Source organism: Pristis pectinata, chromosome 9 (genome assembly GCF_009764475.1).
Source record: "Pristis pectinata isolate sPriPec2 chromosome 9, sPriPec2.1.pri, whole genome shotgun sequence".
NCBI classification, from domain to species: domain Eukaryota; kingdom Metazoa; phylum Chordata; class Chondrichthyes; order Rhinopristiformes; family Pristidae; genus Pristis; species Pristis pectinata.
Window position 1 is genome coordinate 27,795,635 of NC_067413.1, and position 22,630 is coordinate 27,818,264.

Genomic DNA, 22,630 nt, shown 5'->3' on the forward strand with positions numbered 1-22,630 from the left:
CAGTACAAATCAACATGTACACCTCTAGTTTCCTTGCTTTGTCTGCTCAACAAGGGCAGTAATGGATCCCAAGATTTTTTTAAAATAAGCTTTGTACATTCTATGCTATAGTTTTACTTCTCAAGTTATTTTTACAATACATCCAGAAGAAATCAATTCTCTTCAGCTAAATTTCAAACATTTGTAGTATTTTTTTCAATATCAGACGAAAATATTGTTTAGAGTCTGAATCCATTGCAGCAAAGCTGCAGCAACAACTTCCTCATTCAACCACAGTCCAAAATCAATCTTATCGCACACAGCAGCAACACAATAACAGCTTCCTTTTCACCCACGCTCCAGGGAGAAGCTATTAAATGAATTAGCACACTGTCGACTTGCTTTATTTGGTTGCACTCTGTCAGCAAATGGTGGGTCAACTACAAGTTTCTGCAAAACAAGCGTTTAAGCTTACGATGCTGGCTGGCATGACTGTGCAGCTCAAAGGAGGGAATGCTGCATTTCCAAAACTGGTAGCTTTCAAATGCTGTGCAAAGTCAGCCACTGAAATAAACACACAGAGATTGTGACTTGATGAGACACAGCAAAGATGCAAAGATAACACCATGATTAATTTAGTAGCCTGGGGAGAATATTATGGGAAAAGGAAAGTATCCTGTTGTCATAGTATTTTGAGGTATTTGCTTCAAGCCATATGTTGGCACATATCTGCTCTTAACCTCTATCTCCAACTGCAATAAATTAATCTTTCCACAGACCGTCCAGGTCCACAATTCCACTTCACCTTTTGCCACATCTGGTGCTTTCAGAAAAGACTATTTCCTTCTTTTAAGTGCCAAAGATCTATCACCCCTCCAGATGTCTCTCCTCCACCACTCTCCATTGACCCCATTCATCCCCCAGTCTGATCTGTTCCTATGTTTTCACCATGCCATTTAATCTGCCCATCTCTGATCCCAGCTGAGGCCTATGCTTCATGGAGTTGAGCTCTTCTGCTGTCTTTGGCCAAAAGCATTCAATCCTGACTCACCTTCAAAATTCCCCATCCACCTGGATCTCTTCCTTTCTGGTCCCTTATGCTTTCTGGAATTGGAATATTATTGTCACATGTACCAAGGTACAGTGAAAAACTTGTCTTGCATACCATTCATACAGATCAATTTATTACAAAGTGCATTGAGGTAGTACAAGGTAAAACAAGACAGAATGCAAAATAAAGTGTCACAGCTACAGAGGAAGTACAGTGTAGGGAGACAATAAGGTGCAAGGTCATAATGAGGTAGATTGTGAGGTCAAGAGTCCATCTTATCATACTAGGGAACCGTTCAATAACAGCGGGATAGAAGCTGCCCTTGATCCAGGTAGTACATGCTTTCAGGCTTTTGTATCTTTTGGCCAATGGGAGAAGGGAAAAGAGAGAATGTCCAGGATGGCTGGGGCCTTTGATTATGCTGGCTGCTTTACCGAAGTAGCGAGACATATAGACAGAGTCCACAGAGGGGAAGCTGGTTTCCATGATGTGCTGAGCTGTATCCACAACTCTCTGCAGTTTCTTGCAGTCCCAGGCAGAGCAGGTGCCATACCAAGCCATGATGCATCCAGATAGGAGGCTTTCTATAGTGCATCGATAAAAATTGGTGAGGGTCAGAGGAGACATGCCAAATTTCTTTAGCCTCCTGAGGAAGTAGAGGTGCTGATGAGCTTTCTTGGCAGTGGTGTCTACGTGGTTGGACCAGGACAGACTATTGGTGATGTTCACTCCTCGGAACTTGAAGCTCTCAACCTTCTTGACCTCAGCACTGTTGATGTAGACAGGAGCATATGCACCGGCCCCCTTCCTGAAGTCAATAACCAGCTCTTTTGTTTGCTGACACCAAGGGAAAAGTCGTTGTCATGACTCCATGTCACTAAGCTCTCTATCTCCTTCCTGTACTTTGACTCATAGTTATTTGAGATACAGCCACTACAGTAGTGTCATCTGCAAACTTGTAGATGGAGTTAGAGCAAAAGCTGGCCACGCAGTCATAAGTGTATAGGGAGTAGAGTAGGGGGATAAGATCCAGCCTTGAGGGGCACCAGTGTTGAGAATAATCATGCCAGTGGTGTTGCTGCATATCCTTACTGATTGCGGTCTGTTGGTCAGGAAGTCAAGGATCCTGTTGCAGAGGGAGGTGTTGAATCCCAGGTCTCGGAGTTTGGTGATGAGTTTGCTTGTAAGCAGAGCTGTAGTCAATAAACAATAGTCTAATGTAGCTCTCTTCACTGTCCAGATGATCCAGAGATGAGTTAGGGCCAGGTAGATGGCATTTGCCATAGACCTGTTTTGGACTTATCCATTGCAAACTGCTGGCATGATATTTACTTGAATTATTCCACTCAACTTACTTACTCTGAACTACAGGTTCACTCAGAACCAATCCCGATACTGTCATTAAATCTGTTGACAAGGACAGTGCTGTTGTTATTTAGTAAACTGACTTCCACCTTGCAGAAGTTTATCACCAGCTCTCCAACAACTCCTCACACCTCTCTGTGGACCATGATCACCCCTCCCCCACAACATAATCAAGCTTTTGTCACCATGATAGTAATTGACCCCATTTCCTCTGTAGATCTTTCTTCCACAGTCTCTCTAACCACACATAGCCCACTCCTACCTCTTCAAGATTCAGAAGAACTATCTTGGTAAACTGATCGTTTCAATCTGTTCTTGTCTCACACAACTTATTTTTTTTAACCTTGCACTCATTCTTTCCCTCCTCATCCAGCTTTTCCCACTTACATCTGGCACACCTCAGATGCCCTCTGTTATTTGGAAAGTTTCTAGGTCTCAAGTGGCTTAACATCAATATATCCTCTTCATCCCTCTGCACCTCCATCCCACACCATGGTAACCTTACAGCCCTCACCTAATCCCTTGAACAGAAACCCAATCAGCCTCCAGCCTCCACCTCATTTAAGTTGTTCTCACAGTAAACAACTTCACCTTCAACTCCATTCAATTCCTTCATCATCTGTGTTGTGCTGGGAACTACACGGGTCCAAGCAGGTCTGTCGCTGTTTGGGATATCTGGAACAGTCCTCAGTTAAGTACCACTCAGGCCCTACCCTCACCTCTTCATCCAATACACTGATGAGTGAATTCACATTGCTTCCTGCTCTCAAAGAACTTGAAAGTTTCAGCACCTCTACTACCAACTTTCATCCTCCTCTCACCTTCAGGTAGCTGCCTCTGACTTTTCCCTTTGCTGTATTCTCTATTCCATCTCAGAAGACAAATTAGCAACCAACATCCATTACAAACTCATGGACTTGACTATACCTCCTCCCAGGCTGCTTCCTGCAAGGACTCCATTACATTCTCCCACTTTTTCTGACATTGTTGTATCTTTTCTGATGACAATGTTCCACATCAATCCTTCTCAGATATCTTAATTTTCCCTCAACTGTGACTCCATTTAGTTGATAAGGCTCTCAATGATATCTGCCCCATTTCCCAAACCTCTGCTCTCACACTCACTTCTCTCACAAGGATCAGGTTCTCCTCATCAGTTTCCACATTCTACAGATCACCATCTATAACATCCACCTTCCACACAATGCCACCACCACATCTCATCCCCTCACCTCAAGTGCTTCCTGGGTCACACTTCTACTTCCACCAATACACACTCGCAAAGGAAGGTGCAGTGAAGTGCAGAAGATGCAGCATCTGCCTTTCCATTTCTTACCTTCTGACCCACCATCCAGGGACCCAAACACACCTTCCTGGTGAAGCAGCAATTCACAAACCTATTTCAATTAAAGAATATTGCACTTGGTGTCCATGATTCAGTCACTTCTACAATGCAAGGAGTACTAAGAGCAAGAGTGGTGAACTTAGAATATGGATCAGTAAATGGAACTATGATATTGTGGCAATTACAGTTTCCTAGTTGAGAGGGGGACAGGACTGGCTGCTTAATGTTCCACAGTTTCGATGTCTTTGAAGAGATAGGGAGGGAAGTAAAAGAGAGGGAAGGGTTGCATTACTAGTCAGGGACAATACCACAGCTGCACTCAGAAGAGACATAATGGAGGGCTCATCAATTCAGTCTGAATTGCTAGAACTCAAAAATAAGAAAGGTGCCGCTCTGACGGATTTATACTATAGACCCCCAAATAGCCATAGGAACACTCAGATATGCAGACAGTGTGGAAAGGAGCAAAAACAGGGTTATCATTGTAGGTGACTTCAACTTCCCTAACATATTCTGGGAACTCCTTAGTGCGAAAGATTCAGATGGGGCAGATTTGTTAGGAGTGCCCAAGAGGGTTTCCTGAAGCAGTATGTGGATAGTCCAACTAAAGGGGAGGCTATATTGGCAGAGGAACTAAATGAGTATTTTGCATCGGTCTTCACTGTGGAGGACATCAGCAATATACCAGTTAGTCAGGGGTCTCAAGGGATGGAACTGAGTTCAGTTAAGATTACTAGAGAGAAGGTGCTAGGAAAACTAAATGGACTAAAGACTGATAAGTCTCCCGGACCGGATGAGGTGCATCCCCGGGTTCTGAAGGTGGCAGCTTTTGAGATAGCGGAGGCATTGGTGATAATTTTCCAGGAATCGATAGACTCCGGCATGGTTCCGGAGGACCGCAAATGTAGTTCCGCTGTATAAGAAAGGTGGGAGGCAGCATGAAGGAAATTATAGACCTATTAGTCTGACGTCGGTGGTGGGAAAGTTATTAGAATCGATCCTCAAGGATGAGGTTATGGAATACCTAGAGGTGCAAGGCAAGATAGGTCCAAGCCAACACGGTTTTGTGAAGGGAAGATCCTGCCTGACCAACCTATTGGAGTTTTTTGAAGAAATCTCAGGTAGAGTGGATAAGGGAGAGGCGGTAGATGTTGTGTATTTAGACTTTCAAAAAGCCTTCAACAAGGTGCCGCACAAGAGACTGATTAATAAGATGAGAGGTCATAGAATTACAGGTAGGATAACAAAATGGGTGGAGCATTGGCTGGTTGGCAGAAAGCAAAGGGTGGGAATAAAAGGATCCTGCTCTGGTTGGCTACCGGTTACTAGTGGTGTTCCGCAGGGGTTGGTGTTGGGGCCGCTTCTTTTTACCTTGTACATTAACCATTTGGATGATGGAGTAAATGGTTTTGTGACTAAGTTTGCGAATGACACCAAGATAGGTGGAGGAGTAGAGAGTATTGAGGAGACAGGAAGGTTGCAGAGAGACCTAGATAGTTTAGGAGAATGGGCAAGGAAATGGCAGATGAGATTTAATGTTAAGAAATGTGCAGTTGTACACTTTGGAAACAGAAATAAACGGGCAGATTATTATCTAGAAGGGGAGAAAATTCAAAGTACATAAGTACAAAGGGACTTGGCGGTACTCGTGCAGGATACCCTAAAGGTTAACCACCAGGTCGGATCAGTGGTAAAGAAAGCAAATGCTACATTGGCATTCATTTTGAGAGGTATAGTGTATAAAAGTAAGGAAGTGTTTATGAGGCTCTACGGGGCACTAGTGAGGCTTCATTTGGAATACTGTGTACAGTTTTGGGCCACCTATCTTAGGAAGGATGTGCTGATGTTGGAGAGGGTTCAGAGGAGATTTACGAGGATGATTCCAGGAATGAAAGGGCTTACATATGATGAGCGTTTGTCAGCTCTTGGACTGTACTCACTGGAGTACAGAAGAATGAGAGGGAACCACATAGAGACATTTAAAATGTTGAAAGGACTGAACAGAGTAGATGTGGCCAAGCTGTTTCCCTTGGTGGGCGAGTCCAGGACCAGAGGGCACAATCTTAGAATTAGAGGGTACAGGTTTAAAACAAAGATGAGGAGAAATTTCTTTAGCCAGAGGGTAGTGAATTTATGGAATTCCTTGCCACGTACAGCAGTGGAGGCTAGATCACTGGAGGCATTTGAGGAGGAGATAGATAGATAGATATCTAATTAGTCAAGGAATCAAGGGATATGGGGATAAGGCCAGAAATTGGGGTTAGGAGAGTTTGTTTTTTTTCCCATTTGCCCCCCACCATTTCTCATTCTTTTTCTTTTTTTCCCTTTTCTTTGGAGCAGACTCAATGGGCCGAATGGCCTACTTCTGCTCCCTTGTCTAGTGATATGGATCTTATACTGGCGAATGAGCCTGGCCAGGTGACTGCCCTTTCAGTGGGTGAACAATTGGTAAACAGTGATCACAACTCCTGAAGCTTTAAGATAGCTATAAATAAGGATGAGATTGGACCTTACAGGAAAGTATTAAATTGGGGGAGGGCAAATTATGAGGGCATCAGACAAGAGCTAGGAAGAGTTAATTGGGAAGAGTTGTTTTTGGGCAAATCCATATCTGACGTGGAGATTGCTTAAAGACCAGCTGCACGGAATTCGGGACCGGTTCGTTCCAGTAAGAGGGAAGGACAAGGATGGCAAGTTATGGAAACCTTGGATGAAGAGAGAGGTAATTAATTTAGTCAAGGAGGAGGAAGCATATGTTAGGCTTAAGCAGCTGGAATTAAACAAGGCACTTGAGGACTATAAAGGAGCCAGAAGGGATCTCAAGAAGGGACTTAAGAGAGCTAGGAGGAGTCAGGAAAAGTCCCTGGTGAGTAGTATTAAAAAGAACCCCAAGGCATTCCACACATATTTCAAGAGCAAGAGGATAAATTAGGAGGAGGGTAGGACTACACAAGAATAAAGGAGGGAACGTGCTTAGAGGTGGAAGATGTGGGCAAGATCCGAAATGAGAAGGCAGGTGCCGCATCTTCTGCGCTTGCCTTCTCACTGCACCTTCCCTTGCGAGTGAGTATTGGTGGAAGTAGAAATGAAAACCAGGAAGCACTGAGGCAAAGGGATGAGATCTGGTGGTGGCGGCATTGTGTTGAAAGTGGATGCTATAGATGGTGATCTGTAGAATATCGGTATTTACCAAGGATGTAGAGGATAGCAAGATCAGAGTGGAGCATGTTAAGATACTAGGGCATTTTGAGATTAGGAACAAGGTAGTATTAGGTCTCTTGTAAAACATTAAGGTGGATAAGTTCCCTGGGCCTGATGGGATAAACCCCAGGTTATTGAGAGAGGAGAAATGAGATTGCTAAGGCCTTGGCGAAGATCTTTGTATCTTTGCTAGCCACAGGTGTGATGCTGGAGGACTGGCGGGCAGCTAATATTGTTCACTTGTTCAAGGACGGAAATACGGATAATCCTGGAAATTATAGGCTGGTGAGTCTCATGCCAGTGTTAGGGAATCTAATGGAGAGGATTCTGAGGGATCAGATATTTAAGCACTTGGAGGAGCATGGTCTAATTAGGAACAGTAAGCTTAGCTTTGTGCAGGGCAGGTCACATCTGACTAGTCTGATTGCATTTTTTAAGAAGGTGACAAAGTTGATTGATGAAGCTAGAGCAGTGGGTGTTGTATGCATGGATTTTAGTACGGCATTAGACAAGGTCTCGCATGGTAGGCTCGTCCAGAAAATTAGGATGCATGGGATCCACAGTCACTTGGATCCAAAACTGGCTTGCCCATATATATGTGTGATAGGGTGGGTGAGCAAGTTTACAGACAACACAAAGATTGGTGGCATAGTGGATGCATAGAAGATTGCCAAAGGATACAGCAGGATATAGATCAACTGCAGATATGGATGGAGAAGTGGCAGATGAAGTTTAATCCAGGCAAGTGCGAGATGCTGTACTTTGGAAGATCCAATACAAGGGGAGGGTACAGAGTTAATGGCAGGATCCTTAACAACACTGATAAATAGAAGGATCTTGGGGTCCAGGTACCACAAAGGTTGATAGGGTGGTAAAGAAGGCATATGGCATGCTTGCCTTCATTAGTCGAGGCATTGAATTCAAGAGCTAGGAAGTTATGTTGCAGCTTTATAAAACTCCGGTTAGGCCACATTTAGAGTATTGTGTTCAATTCTGGTTGCCTCATTATAAGAAGGATTTGGAGGCTTTGGAGAGGGTGCAGAGGAGGTCTACCAGGATGTTGCCTGGTTCAAAGTACCTGTGCTATCAGGAGGGGTTGGATAAGCTGTGTTTTTTTTTACAGAGCAGTAGAGGCTGAGTGAAGATTTGATAGAAGTTGATAAAATTATGCAAGGCATAGAATAAACAGCCAGTATTTTTTTCTCAGGATTGAAATGTCTAGCACTAGAGAACATGTATTTAAGGTGAGGGGGGAAAGTACAAAGGAGATGTGCAAGGCAAGTTGTTTTTTTCCCCCCCCATAGGGAGTGATGGGAGCCTGGAATGCACTGCCAGGGGTGGTGATAAAGGCAGATAGCAGAGGAGCATTTAAGAGACTCTTAAGATAGGCACATGAATATGCAGAGAAGGGAGGGATATGGTCAATGTGTGGGGAAAAGGGATTAAATTAGGAGTAACTGGTTTAATTAGTTTGGCACAACATTGTGGGCTAAATGGCCTGTCCTGTACTGTTCTATGTTCTACACTGAAGCAACCAAATGCAGATTAGTTGACTGCTTTGCAGAACACCTCCACAAAATAAACAAGAGTCAACTGGATTTTCCAGCTACCTGTTGGATTAATTCTCCATCACATTCTCACCCTGACTTCTATAGTTTTGGCATGTTACACTGTTCCAATGAAACCTAACGCAAGGTCAAGAAATAGCATACGGCCTTCCAAGGTGACACAGGACAGCCCACAAACCTTAACACTGAATTCAAGTTTCAAGTAGTCAGCCTTTTTCCAGTTTGTATTAGAACTAGCTAGCTCGAATAAATGTGATAACTTTGTTTTTCTCCCTCTACAGGTGCTGCCTGACCTGCTGAGTTTTTCCAGCATTTTCTGTTTTATCTATTTTATATTTTATTAACTTAACAACATAAATGGCAGTGATGCTTCAATCCCTAATGAGCTCAACGCCTTTTATGCACGTTTTCAAAAGGAGAATAACACTACACCTGTGCAAATCCTCACAGCGTCTGGGAACCCTGTAATCTCCGTCTCGGAGGCCGATGTCAGAACATCCTTCCAGAGGATGAACCCTCGCAAGTCGTCAGGCCCAAACAGCATACCTGACGGGGTACTGAAAATCTGTGCCGACCAGCTAGCTGGAGTGTTCAAGGACATCTTCAACCTTTCACTGCTGCAGTTGGAGGCTTCAAAAGGGCATCAATCATACCAGTGCCCAAGAAGAGCAGGGTGAGCTGCCTCAATGACTATCGCCCAGTAGCACTCATATCTGCTGTGATGAAGTGTATTGAGAGGTTGGTCATGGCTAGAATTAACTCCTGCCTGAACAAGGACCCATACCCATTGCAATTTGCCTACCGCCACAACAGGTCTACAGCGGACGCAATCTCACTGGCTTTCCACTTGGCTTTGGAGCATCTAGACAACGGCAAAACATACGTCAGGCTGCTGTTTATTGATTACAGCTCGGCGTTCAATGCCATCACCCCCTCAATTCTAATCAACAAGCTTCAAAACCTGGGCCTCTGTACCTCCCTCTGCAACTGGATCCTCGACTTCCTTATTGGAAGACCACAGTCAGTGTGGGTCAGTAGTAACATCTCCTCCTCACTGACAATCAACACAGGTGCACCTCAAGGATGTGTGCTTAGCCCACTACTCTGCTCTCTCTACACTCATGATAGTGTGGCTACGTGCAGCTCAAACACCATCTATAAGTTCGCCGATGACGCTACTGTTGTTGGCAGAATTGCAGATGGTGATGAGGAGGCATACAGGAGTGAGATAGATCGGCTGATCGAGTGGTGTCGCAACAACAACCTTGCACTCAACATCAGCAAGACCAGGGAACTGATTGTGGACTTCAGGAAGGGGAAGTCCGGAGAACACACACCAGTCTTCATTGAGGGGTCAGCGGTGGAAAGGGTGAGCAGCTTCAATTTCCTGGGTGTCAACATCTGAGAGGATCTACCTTGGGCCCAACACATTGATGCAATCACAAAGAAGGCACACCAGCGGCTCTACTTCATTAGGAGTTTGAGGAAATTTGGTACATCACCAAAGACTCTTGCAAATTTCTACAGATGTACAGATCTACAGATGTACAGCATTCTGACTGGTTGCATCACAGCCTGGTATGAAGGCTCCAATGTGCAGGATTGAAAGAGGCTGCAGAGGGTTGTAGACTCAGCCAGCTCCATCACGGGCACAACCCTCCCTGTCATTGAGGTTATCTTCAAGAGACGGTGCCTCAAGGTGGCAGCATCCATCATTAAGGACTCTTACCACCCGGGACATGCCGTCTTCACGTTACTACCATCGGGGAGGTGGTACAGGAGCCTGAAGACCCACACTCAATGTTTCAGGAACAGCTTCTTTCCTTCTGCCATCAGATTTCTGAACGGTCCATGATCCCATGAACACTACCTTGTTATTCCTCTTTTGCACTATTTATTCACTTTTATAACTTATAGTAATTTTTATGTCTTGCACTGTACTGCTGCTGCAAAACAACAAATTTCACGACATATGCCAGTGATAATAAACATTCTGATATTGTACCAAGGTTCCAAAGAACACACATGCAAGTTGCACCACTGGTAATCTCAACTTAGTTTTAAGACCTAACACAAAGCTCATGTGACCGCGAAGCCGATGGTTTAACATAAAATTCAGCTAGCCACCTGCGCTCTTTAGGGCAGAAGCCCGACATCCTTACTGGTTTGGGTTACACTTTACTGCAGTCACCCACCAATGTGATTGATACTTAACTGCCCCCAGTTTCATCATTATTATCAAGTAGCACTTGGAAAGGTGATAAATGTAAAAACAGAAAATGCTAGAAATACTCAGATCGGGCCACGTCTATGGAAAGAGAAACCGAGTTACAATGAAGCCCAGCACAAGCTTGAGGAAAGGCACCTCATCTTCCATCTGGACATGCTGCAGCCTTCTGGACTTAATGTTGAATTCTACAACTTCAGTTAACTCCTATAGATGCCACCTGACTTGAGTATTTCCAGTTTTTAAATGTAGATTTCTAGCATCTGCAGTATTTTTAATTTCCACTTACAAGGTGATTAAAAGCCAGCCTCATCAGCTTTCATTGCAACTAAACAAAAATGAATATGCCAATAACAATTATAAATATGCAACACGTTACAAACAGATCATCAGCAACAATGTTCTTTTTTGCTTGCTCAACACTGGCACCCAAACTACACCTGAACTGATGAGGTAGTTAACAGTCAACCACATGGACATTTTGTTGACTGCTACCATAATACACATCAATCTTTGTCCATCAGTAAAGTACTGATCAAATATGATCAAAATTTGTAGAAAGAAAAACAGAGATAACGTTTCAGGTTCGGGACTTTTATTGTGTTTCAATGAAGAGTCCCAAACCCGAAATATTAGCTTTGTTTCTCTTCCCATCAGCTTGTTCTATTGAGTGTTTCCAGCATTTACTATTTTTAATCTAAGGTGTTCCACTGTAGTGTTATCAAAAAATTCAACAACAATCAACATAAGAAGATATTCACAGTGAGGATTGAAGCTTGATCACATGAAGTGGATTTAAAGAACAACAAAACATAAAGACAGAAGTAGAAAGATTCAGGGAGGAAATTCCAGAGCTTCAGGTTGAGGCAACTTAAGGCATGGCAGCCAATAAAAGAGCAGTTAACATCAGCTGATGTGCCAGGGGCCAGAATGGAAAGTGCGTGGAATACTCAGTTATCAGATAGAGAAAGGTGCAGAGATAGTGAAAAGCAAGGTCATGGATAGACTTGAAAATACCTGACATTTAAAATTAAGGCACTGCATGATTGTGATAATGGATGGCCAAAGTCAAACCATATTCTGAATGTGACAAGAAATGGAGTCAATGTGGTCAAAAACACATTTCTGGATCAAATATTCCATTTAATCAGAAGTATTTATGGAAAGTGAGAGAGAATAGGTTACATGGAAAAATGGGAAATGGAACTGATGGCCATGCTCTGAAAGACAGCATAGACTCAATGGGCAAACTGGCCTTCCTCTATATCCCAAGGAAATGAGAAATGATGATAAATGGATTACATCTTCCTTTGCTGCCCCTTCCCTTAAATTTCTCTCCAGATTTTCCTTCTAAACTTCCAGTTTTCCCAATTCTCTCAAATAAAGCCCTCTCCTACACAATTGTATGAGCAATCCCACTACTTCCATTGGTTCTCTTAGTTCCTCTGCATATTCTTCGCCCTCACAAATACCCATCAACTGTCTTTTGTTCTTTGTAACCTACACTAAGGAATAATTCACAGGAGCCAGTCAATAAATCAGCACGTCATTGGGACGTCAGAGGAAACTGGTGCACCCGAGGGAAATCCATGTAGTCACACAGAGAAGGTGCAAAGCCCAGACTGACAGCACCAGAGGTCAGGATTGAAACCGGATCACTGCGGGACTATTACATCCTTAAGCCAAACCTCCACATCAACTAAACATTCATTTTATTCCTGATCCCTTGAAAGCCACACATTTTCCCCAATCACCCCAACAAATCCCATTCATCACAGCTTTCTCTCCTGCATCAAATCAACCACCCCCTCCTCACCACACAGCCCAACATCCCCCCCTCTCCTGCTCACCAACAATGTGCTCCCTCCCAGCCCTCACTCCCTTGTCCCTCCCGGCCCCCATCTCCACACCCCCCCCACTCTCCCCTCTCTCCATCCCCTCACTCTCTCCCCCCTCCTCCCTCCCTCTCCTCCCTCCCTCCTCCCCCTCCCCCTCCTCTCCCCCCCTCCTCTCCCCCCCTCCCCTCCTCTCCCCCCCTCCCTCCCCCCCTCCCCTCCCCTCCCCCCCCCTCCCCCCCCCCCTCCCCCTCTCCCCCCCCCCTCCCCCCTCCCTCCCTCCCCCCTCCCCCTCCCCCTCTCCCCCCCCTCCCCCCTCCCTCCCTCCCCCCCCTCCCTCCCCCTCTCCCCCCCCTCCCTCCCCCCTCTCCCCCCCCTCCCTCCCCCTCTCCCCCCCCTCCCCCCCCTCCCTCCCCCCTCCCCCCTCCCTCCCTCCCCCCCTCCCCCTCCCTCCCCCCCTCCCTCCCCCTCCCCCCCCCCTCCCTCCCCCTCCCCTCCCCCCCCTCCCTTCCCCCCCCTCCCCCCCCCCTCCCCCTCTCCCCCCCCCTCCCCCCTCCCCCCTCCCTCCCTCCCCCCTCCCTCCCCCTCTCCCCCCCCTCCCTCCCCCTCTCCCCCCCCTCCCTCCCCCTCTCTCCCCGTCTCCCTCCCCCTCCCTCCCCCTCTCCCCCCCCTCCCTCCCCCTCCCTCCCCCTCTCCCCCCCCTCCCTCCCCCTCCCCCCCCCTCCCTCCCCCTCCCTCCCCCTCTCCTCCCCCTCCCCCCCCCTCCCTCCCCCTCCCTCCCCCCCTCCCTCCCCCTCCCTCCCCCCCCCTCCCTCCCCCTCCCTCCCCCCCCCCCCTCCCCCCCCCCCTCCCCCTCCCTCCCCCCCCCCCTCCCCCTCCCTCCCCCCCCCCCTCCCCCTCCCTCCCCCCCCCCCTCCCCTCCCTCCCCCCCCCCCCTCCCCCTCCCTCCCCCCCCCCCCTCCCCCTCCCTCCCCCCCCCCCCTCCCCCTCTCCATGAACATGAAACACTCCCCCAGAATTGAATTATTCCCAAACAGAAGGGCGAGGAGAGAGCAAAGTACGCAGCACCCCACACCCCGGCCTTCCTTCCTTACTTGCAGCTGCCGCTCCTTCAATGCCCGGAGCCGCTCTTTCCTCCTCAGCGCCTCCTCCTGCAGCTTCCCGGCCTGTTCCGCCATCTTCCCAAAAACTGGTTAGATACTCCAAATCCCGGCAGCCCTCACGGCAGGCATGACCAGCCGCTCACAAGGCAATCGGCCAGAGCCAGAAGGCAATCTCCCAGCACATCGACTCATCCAATGACGTCACTCCAACTCTAAATGGTCGGAACAACCAAACAGTGAAAATGAAAGGCTCGAAACACAAGAGATAACGTTGAAAAGTAAAGTGGGTCATCATTACACACAGAGTTATCTGACATTAGCCACGTTCATTGTAAAGTCAACTTATTTGCTTACATCAAAAAGCAAAAGACAGCAAATGCTCAAAATCTGAAATATCAACAGTTGAAACCAGAGGGCAGAGGTTTAGAGTAAGAGGTAAGAGGTTTTGTGGGAATCTAAAGGAGAACTTTTCGACCCAGAGAGTGGTTGGAATCTGGAACGCACTGCCTGAGTGGGTGGTGGAGGCAGGTACTCTCAAAAGGCATAGAAAAGACTGGTAAATGGGATTATATATGGACAGGTACATGATAGTCAGCATAGACATGGTGGATCAAAAGGCATGTTTCTGTGCTCCGTGACTCTGTTGAAGCACTCAGCAGGTCAGACATCTGCAGAGACCAACAAACGTAGAGTAGAAAAATCCGCAGAGAGAAACAGAATTAAGTTGCAGACAAGTGCCTACACTTGTACAGGCCTTCATCAGTCCTGATAAAGGGTTTCAACCCGAAACGTCGACTGTCCATTTCCCTCCATAGATGCTGCCTGACCCGCTGGGTTCCTCCAGATTTTTTGTGTTGCTCCTTCACTTGTTTTCGCTCTTCCAGGAAAGGTGGAGGGACATGGGCCTGAAATATTAGCTGTGTTTCTCCCTAACCAGCTGAATACCTCAAATATTTTCTGTTTTTATTTCATAAATAAATGCAATGCAGATTCCTTGTGTATTGAGTTATCTAACGTGTTGAACTCAAAATGAATGTGTATAAATTTGTACCAATCACATTCAGAATCAGACAGAAGATTATTATTAAAGATACCAAGCATATGAAATAAAAATAGAAAATGATGGAAATGCTCAGCAGGTCAAGCAGCATCTGCATGATGAAAGGTCTTTGTGAATGAAATACAAAAGTTGGCGTGCAAATGCAGTAAGTAATGAAGAAGGCAGAAGACACATTGGTTAGAATTTTAAAGCAGAAACTTATTGTTACAATTATACAGGTGACACCACACCTACAGTATTGTTTACAGTTTAGATCTCCTTATTTTTACCAAGGACATACTAGAATTAGAAACTGTTCAGAAGAGAATCACTATGTGAATTCCTGGGGTGAGAGGGTTGACCTATCATAAATGACCTGTGTTAGACCTGCGTCTTTTTCTAAGTTTAGAAAAATGAGGAGTGATTCTATTGAAATATATGAGATCCTAAGAAGGCACAACAAGGTTGGTGTTTCCACTAGTGGAAGAGTCTCGAACAAGAGAATATAGTTACAAGATAAGAACATAAGAAAACGGGAGCAGGAGTAGGCCCCTCAAACCTGCCCCACCATTCAATAGTTCATGGTTGATCTGCCCAGTCTTCGTCTCCTTCTCAGTGCCAGTTCCCCATAGTCCTCAATTCCCTGATCTTCCAATAATGTACCTACTTCCCCTTTAAATACCTCCACGGACCTCCAGGCTAGTGAAATCCATATGAACATTGAATCATTTTTAGCAAATCAGCAGAATTTGTGAAGTGATCTGTAATGCAGAGTAATCTTGAACAAACCAAAAACAAAACTTTCCAGAAGAAATGGATGAGGGAAAGACACAGTTGAAAATAGATCTTCCTGGTGAGAAGAGGTTGCTAATTTTTGTATAAAAAACAGAAAATGAGGGAAATACTCAACAAATCAGACAGCATCTGTGGAGACAAAAATAGAGTTAATGTTCCATGTCAATGGCCTTTCATCAAAATTTGCCTTGCTGCAGTAGATACAGCAAGCTAAGATTTTTTTTGGAATTGATGCCCTGCCTCTGATAACTTCATGCATAACTTGCATGGATGAAAATAAGAAATGCATCAAATGCTATTGCCCAACTCTATTGAACCACAGGCATAAACGAGGGCAAAGTGCACTACCATCAGAAGGCAGGCACACCTGCAATACAACACATTTCCTGAGATTCAGTATATATTCAACAATCCTAATGTGTACACTATCATGTTCTCTTCTTCTGATTACCTTTACAGCCAAAGATATCTATGGTATATTTACAATGAATTTAACAAATAGGTTGCTATGTGAGACTTAATTATTATGAGGTGTGCTCACACTCTTCCTTCAGCATTAACATTCATGGAACAGTGCAATATATTCACATGCTAGGAGATGGTGGAACTTACCTACTTCTCATGATTATTTTCTCAGGTAAAGCTGAGGTAATGCTTAATTAGTTGCCCATCCCAAAAAGAACTAGAAAAATTGTCTCAACTGCCTCATCTTAATTGCTTCTTAAATTACTCTCAGTAAAAAAGACAGATTTCAAACTTACTCCTTTGCCAATCAACTCTGCTTCACCTGTTGCATTTGGTACAATGCATTGGAACTCAACTAGTTTTATATATTTTCAGTATTTCTAAAAAGTAAAATGTAGTGGTTGTTTACCAGGATTTACTTTATCTTTCTGTCTTATTGGCAGAATACCAAAATAGCCTGGAGATAATATAAAGTACAATTGGAATTCATCAATTTCCATTCTATTAAAACAAGCTCCTTCTTTAAAACAAACCTCCTTGTGTCAGTGGTTACCATTTCATGGCTATGCAATAGTGAATAATTAGAGGCATGACACATGGTAAGTGCAGCTGCTCTGATGGAACAGATGACTTTCAGATTACAGTTTCCAAAGCTCTTAACTACTGAAGTTTGCTTCAAGTAATGCCTGGTCCTTTGTAGATGAATTAAATAGAGATTAATTACCATGATTACCCAACAACTCTCTTGTCAGGTGACTACTGAGCTGGATCTTAGCCTTTTCTTATTGAAAAAATCCTGTGTTCCAACAGAAGCTTAAAATGCCTGAGTCTTAAGAATGACTTTGAGGACATTACATGTTCATATACGTTTCCACTTTCCAAATGAAAATGGGTGTTAAATATAATGTAATGTTGTTTATTGGGATATTACTGAAAGAAACAAAGTCCACTGCCTAGAGTAGTAAATCCACTGTGTCATACTGGTGGCAACAAGCTGAATTATGCTGATGTTGTGTTCATTCTTAAGGGATCAGACACTGCCCATCAGGTTTTTCTGCAATAACTGAATGGTGTTTTTGGAGCTCTGGTCAATCAATTATACAGGTTGTATAGAAGAGGCAAAACTCCATATTGTTGGTATTGGGTCTCATGGCCACATTCAAAATTGTATTTAAACTAGCAAGGTAAATCAGTTGCTAAATAAAATTACAAAATAGTCTCAACATCTATCCCAAAGATTACCAGTGAATTTCTGGGAAGGAACCTTATGCATCCTCTCTTTTGCTTGCATCCAACTCGAATAAAAGCTTATATGGTTGTCTTCTGAATCTGAAAATGCAGATCAATTCTTTCGCTAACAAATAACCCAGGCCATGTTCTTACTGGTGAAAATATGTAGTACTGGGAAAGAAACTCAGATTGTAGTAATACGTAAACTGTTTCCGATGACATTACTTGAAGGATGAATGTTGGTCTGGGCAGCACAGTGGTGCAGTTAGAAGAACTGCTGCCTCAGAGCTCCAATGATCTAAGGTCAGTTCTGATCTACAGTGCTGTCTGTTCTCCCTATGACTCATGGATTTCCTACAGGTGCTCCAGTTCCCTCCCACATCCCAAAGATGTTCAGGATGGTAGGTTAATTGGCCACTGTAACTTGCCCCCAATACATAGATGAGTGGTAGAATCAAGCAACCTCCCTACAATTCCCCAGTAGTGACAGCCTGCCAGTTTGAGAAGGAACCATCATCCCTACTGTTTGATTTCTTTCTTTTAACAACTCTCTATCCATGCAAGTGTATTATCTCCATTTCCATGTGCTCTGTCTTTGTTCACCCTCCTGTGTAGGGCCTCACCAAAAGCCTTCCAAAGTTCCTCCTACTACCTGTTGTCTATACCGATGTGGACCACAACTTACTTTTTTTTCACCCCGTCCTTTCATTATGCTCTGCAACTGTTCAGTGAAATCCTGAACCCTCACACCAGCCTTTGGCCTCCACCCCACCCTGCCCCCCCCCCCTCATCTGTCTCTGTCTCTGTCTCTGTCTCGTATTTCTCTCATCTCTCTCTCGTTTTTCTTTCCTTCTCTCTCGTCTCTCTATCTCTCTTATGTCTCTGTTTCTCTCAACTCTCTCTCTCTCTCATTCACTCTGTCTTTGTTTCTCCCTCTTGTCTGTCTCCCTCCCTCCCTCTCTCTCGCCTGCATCTTTCTCTCTCTCTCACACACACACACCTGGCTCCTCCCTTTCTCTGTCTCTCAACCTACACACCTGGCCGCGGATCGCATCTCACTTGACGTCCTTGTGTTCGGCTCGCTAAAGCGCGGGCACGTATTGCGAGTTGGAAACGGAAGCGATCACTCGATTGGTAGGGAGGCGCATTTCCAGCATTTCTTATAATTGTGCAGCCTGCGAGTAGATGCTATGAACCCTGCTCCCGTAATTCAGGCGCTGTGACGGGAGGCGCGCCTCCGGCAGAGGGCTCGCCTGCAATCCGCGTGCCCGGACCCACAGAGGAGCAAACGTTCAGTTTCACCCCAGAAAAAAGCAACTGAAGCAACATCAAAGAAACATCGAGTCCGGAACCGAGATGGCGGAAGAGCTCAGTGTGTGAAAGAGACAGAGAGGCATAGAAGCCGGAGCAACTTTTAACTTGAAGGTTTTATTCCACAATATCAAATGAAGAACCCAGCTTGCAAAACGAAGGAAATAATGCGTGAAGAAGATCTTCACTGATGCTCAGTTTTAAGCAACTACTTTTTATTGCAACAAGGGAATAATTTCGAATCTCTCTTTGACAACAGCGGGGGAGGAGAGGAAAGCAAGGATGAAGAGTTGTAAGAAAAAGCTGCCCGTGTGAGAGAGGGGAGTTAATAATAGGAAGAAACCACGGTTTATTCCCAGTCGAGGAATGGCTTCGAAGGAGAGGCTGTACGAGCTGTGGATGTTGTACTTCACCAAGGTGAGCGATTGCACACCTGTGGCACGGGGCCGGGCCCGCCCGTCCCGTCACACTTAACCCCGGCTACTCTTCCCCCTTCCTACTTTCGCTTGCAAAGAAGACAAATATAGCAATATTTATTGACAGTCAGTGCGCAACGACAGTGGCAACACTTTGTGTGTTGGTGTGTGCGTGTTGCGATGTTGAGTTTGAGATACTGGGTCTGATACAAACTGCATTTTAATGTCTTCCTTTAAATTATATATGTGATAATCTTCGGGTGAAATTGTTGCACGATACTTCAGGTTGTCATTTCGCTTTCCATCGATATAGGAAATGTTTATTGGCCTCGTGTTTAGTTTGTTTGATGGCAGGAAAGTTATAGATTGTTTAATTTCTCCCTCGACAATTAATGATTTACAAATAACTCAAATCTGCTTGGTTAAACATGTCTTATTTTTAAATTCACTTGTATTTCGGGCAGATTGCGGCAAGTGTTTTGTTTGTGGCCAGATTAATGTTTAATAATTATTTGAAAATAAGTCGGAGAGCTCTTCAAATGAAAAGCGGGAGGGCGTGTTACCGACAGATTCGCTCTGCAAATGCTAAACTGGTTCTTTCTTCGCTCCGTTGTGGCGCGTTTGCTGAGAGAACGTAAATGTCTTGGTACTTGTGTCAGGGCGAGATTGGACGTAACGGCATAAACTTGTAAAAGTCTAATTCATTACCGATTTTAATCAGTTTGCAATATGTGACCTCTCAGCCTTTTGAATTTAGAATTGAAGTTACGGCAAGATCTGTTCAAAATCAGGCTGCTCAAAGTTTTCAGTTGTATCTGTTAACCATTTTCCATTCGTGTGACTGTTTTGTTGTAGTCGAATATTTTTAGCGTTCGGTTTGGTGCAGTTTTGGTTAGATGTGCATGTGCATTGTGCCGGAAACATTAATCCTGGGGGTAAGGTATGCCTGAAGATTGAACTAGCTTGTTTCTGTGTCACGGATTTGTCTGGGTTGTAGTAGTGTTGTTTCACTCCGGACAATCAGCGATGGGTTTTGTCAACTTTGGTGGGATTGAACGCCCAAAACCCACTCATTCATGGGCATCACATCAGTATTTTTCAATAAAAAGTTTGGGACATCAAACTGACTTTGCTTTCTGCTGTTTCATTTCTTACCCTGACTCCTTCATCAACCTCCAGAGTTCACTGAAGCTCTAGCATAATGCAGGTGCAGGCCTCAACCTTTTCCTCCTCGCTAAGCCTTCCTGCCTCCGTTCAGAATCAGGTTTATTATCACTGTCTCATGACGAGAAATTTGTTGTTTTGTAGCAGCAGTACAGTGCAAAGACATAAAATTACTATAAATTACAAACAATGCAAAAAAAAAAGAACAATGAGGTGGTGTTCATGGAAGGTTCTGAAATCTGATGGCAGAGAGGAAGAAGTTGTTCCTTTATCGTTGAGTGTGGGTCTTCAGGCTCCTGTACCTCCTCTCCAGTGGTAGTAATGAGAAGAGGGCATGTATCGGATGGTGAGGGTCTTTAGTGATGGATGTCGTCTTCTTGAGGCACTGCCTCTTGAAGATGTCCTTAATGGTGGAGAGGGTTGTGCCCATGATGGAGCTGACTGAGTCTACAACCCTCTGCAGCCTCTTATGATCCTGTGCATCAGAGCCTCCATACCAGGCTGTGGTGCAATGAGTCAGAATGTTCACTGTCAGGCACTGGGGTACCGGCCTGTCTTCTAATATCTCAGCCAGGAAAGTATTCGACAATGGACAAAAGATTGATTATTGGTGGTTACTTGACTGTGGGAGGCATCCAAACCAACCAACGTGTCCCTACAAAGGCACCAATTGGGTGGAGAGCCAGGCAGATTGCTTTTTCTCATTAATAAGCTTCGAAGCTTTGACACAAAACTTTTATCTTGCTCAATGATTTGTTAATCAGATGTGGAGAAACATTGGATTGGACAGCATTGTTAAATGACTTAAAGGGATTTATCCTACACACATCAATACATGATTAACCAGTTTTCTCGTGTTAGAACTGACTATGTACTAGCTATGATCAGTGTTTTCAGGTTTAAGCAAGTTTTTTTTTAGAGACTAGATGATGTCTTAACATAATGTATATCCTTTTTTTATACCTAAGGTCTTTGCAGACCATAGAGATGAAATCTGTTTTATTGCTGACTTTAAGGACCCAACATAAAATGGGTTTTGGGACATGCAAGGCGTGCAGTACTGAGGGGGTGGGGGAATAATGGGCAGGTGCAACACAGGTGCACAGTCCAAATCCATTCTTATTGTTCTGTGGCCAATGTGCTGTGAAGAGAAAGAATTAGTGAAAGGGTTAATTTCAGGATCTCCAGACTTGGCATTCAGCTGCTGTTAGAACTGAGTAAATGGTCAACAATGAGTGGATGAGAGCAGTTTTGTGAAGAGGCCAAGTAGAGCATGTGCATACATGTATTGTACTTAGTAAACTCATGTGACACAGAGCAAACACGGATTCTCGCATAGCTTGTGTGGAAAGTGGAAACTATATTGCATTGCAATAAGAACAGCTTGTATTTAAATAGTGCCTTTCACAATATTGAGATGCCTCAAAGCACATTACAACCAATGAAATGGTTTTTAAATGGTGATACTGTTGTAATGCAGGAAACACTGCTGCTTATTTACAGTTGGCAGAGTTTATGTGCTTGCTTATGATATAAAAGGTGGCCATTCAGCCCATCAAGTGTGTGCTGGCTCCCACAAGATCAATTTTGTCAGTCTCATTTCCCATGCCTTATTTACCTCTACCCCTACAACTTATTCTCTCTCACATGCCCATCAACTGCCTCTGATTTTTTTTGCTACTTGCCTAACTGAGGAGTAATTTGCAGCAGCCAATTAATGTATATTTGGGATGTGGGAAGAAACAGAGTCCAGTGTAAAGCCAAGCAGTACTACATACAATAGCAAAATAATGACCAGATTCAATAATATTATCCATTCTCTGTATGTGCAACTCAGTCAGTAAAATCAGCCAATTGGAAATCTTAGAAACATAGAAAACCTACAGCACAATTCAGGCCCTTCGGCCCACAAAGCTGTGCTGAACATGTCCCTACCATAGAGACCCATAGCCCTCTATTTTTCTCAACTCCATGTACCTAATAGAAACATAGAAAACCTACTTAATGGTCTGAGTGCATCCTTCTAAAGTAGTTTGCAGGAATCTTGATTTATTTCTGGTCCATTTCCGATATTGCTTCTCCATTTTTCTCCTTAAAATGACTTCTCTGACCAAGTAATTGGTCACGCAGTCAAAATTCTTCTGCTTTGACTCAGTGTCAGTTCTGTCTCCTGTGAAGTGTTTTACTAAATCAAAGGTACTATATAAACCAAGTGTTTACTGGAATTGGTCAGTCAGTGACTTTGTGGTTTCTAATTTTATGTCCAAATCACTAAGTTGTTTTCCTTTCAAGTGAGAGGGAGGAAAAATTTGAAGCATGCATCAACGTGAGCTGTGATGTGTAATGCCTTGCTAGCTCACCAAGTTAGTTGCTTGCCACTGTGTAAATGTCTAAGTTGTTTTCTTTATAAGAGCATCTCCTCCTTCTGGATGTCTATCAGTTGGCATCTGAAGTATGGAAACAAGCCAAATGTTCAACTAAACCACTCTTGCAGCATTTAAGGCCTAGTATTATGGCTTGGGTTGATTTGTCCCAT

The 22,630-nt window shown here is 44.4% G+C and overlaps 2 protein-coding genes across 2 annotated transcripts in view; one reads left to right on the top strand and one right to left on the bottom strand.

Moving 5' to 3' along the window:
* ccdc12 (coiled-coil domain containing 12) overlaps positions 1 to 18,384 on the bottom strand; it is a 72,177-nt gene extending 53,793 nt beyond the window's left edge. The window contains exons 1-2 of the mRNA XM_052022638.1: positions 18,241 to 18,384; positions 13,666 to 13,886 (exon numbers count right to left, since the gene is read on the bottom strand). Coding sequence (XP_051878598.1) covers positions 13,666 to 13,749 — 84 coding nt within the window. The 5' untranslated portion in view covers positions 13,750 to 13,886; positions 18,241 to 18,384. The remainder of the gene's footprint in view (positions 1 to 13,665; positions 13,887 to 18,240) is intronic.
* A 399-nt stretch (positions 18,385 to 18,783) lies between these two features.
* The window catches only part of nbeal2 (neurobeachin-like 2), a 192,044-nt gene continuing 188,197 nt past the window's right edge, over positions 18,784 to 22,630 (top strand). Inside the window, exon 1 of the mRNA XM_052022635.1 lies at positions 18,784 to 18,931. Within this exon, the coding sequence (XP_051878595.1) occupies positions 18,881 to 18,931 (51 nt within the window). The 5' untranslated portion in view covers positions 18,784 to 18,880. The remainder of the gene's footprint in view (positions 18,932 to 22,630) is intronic.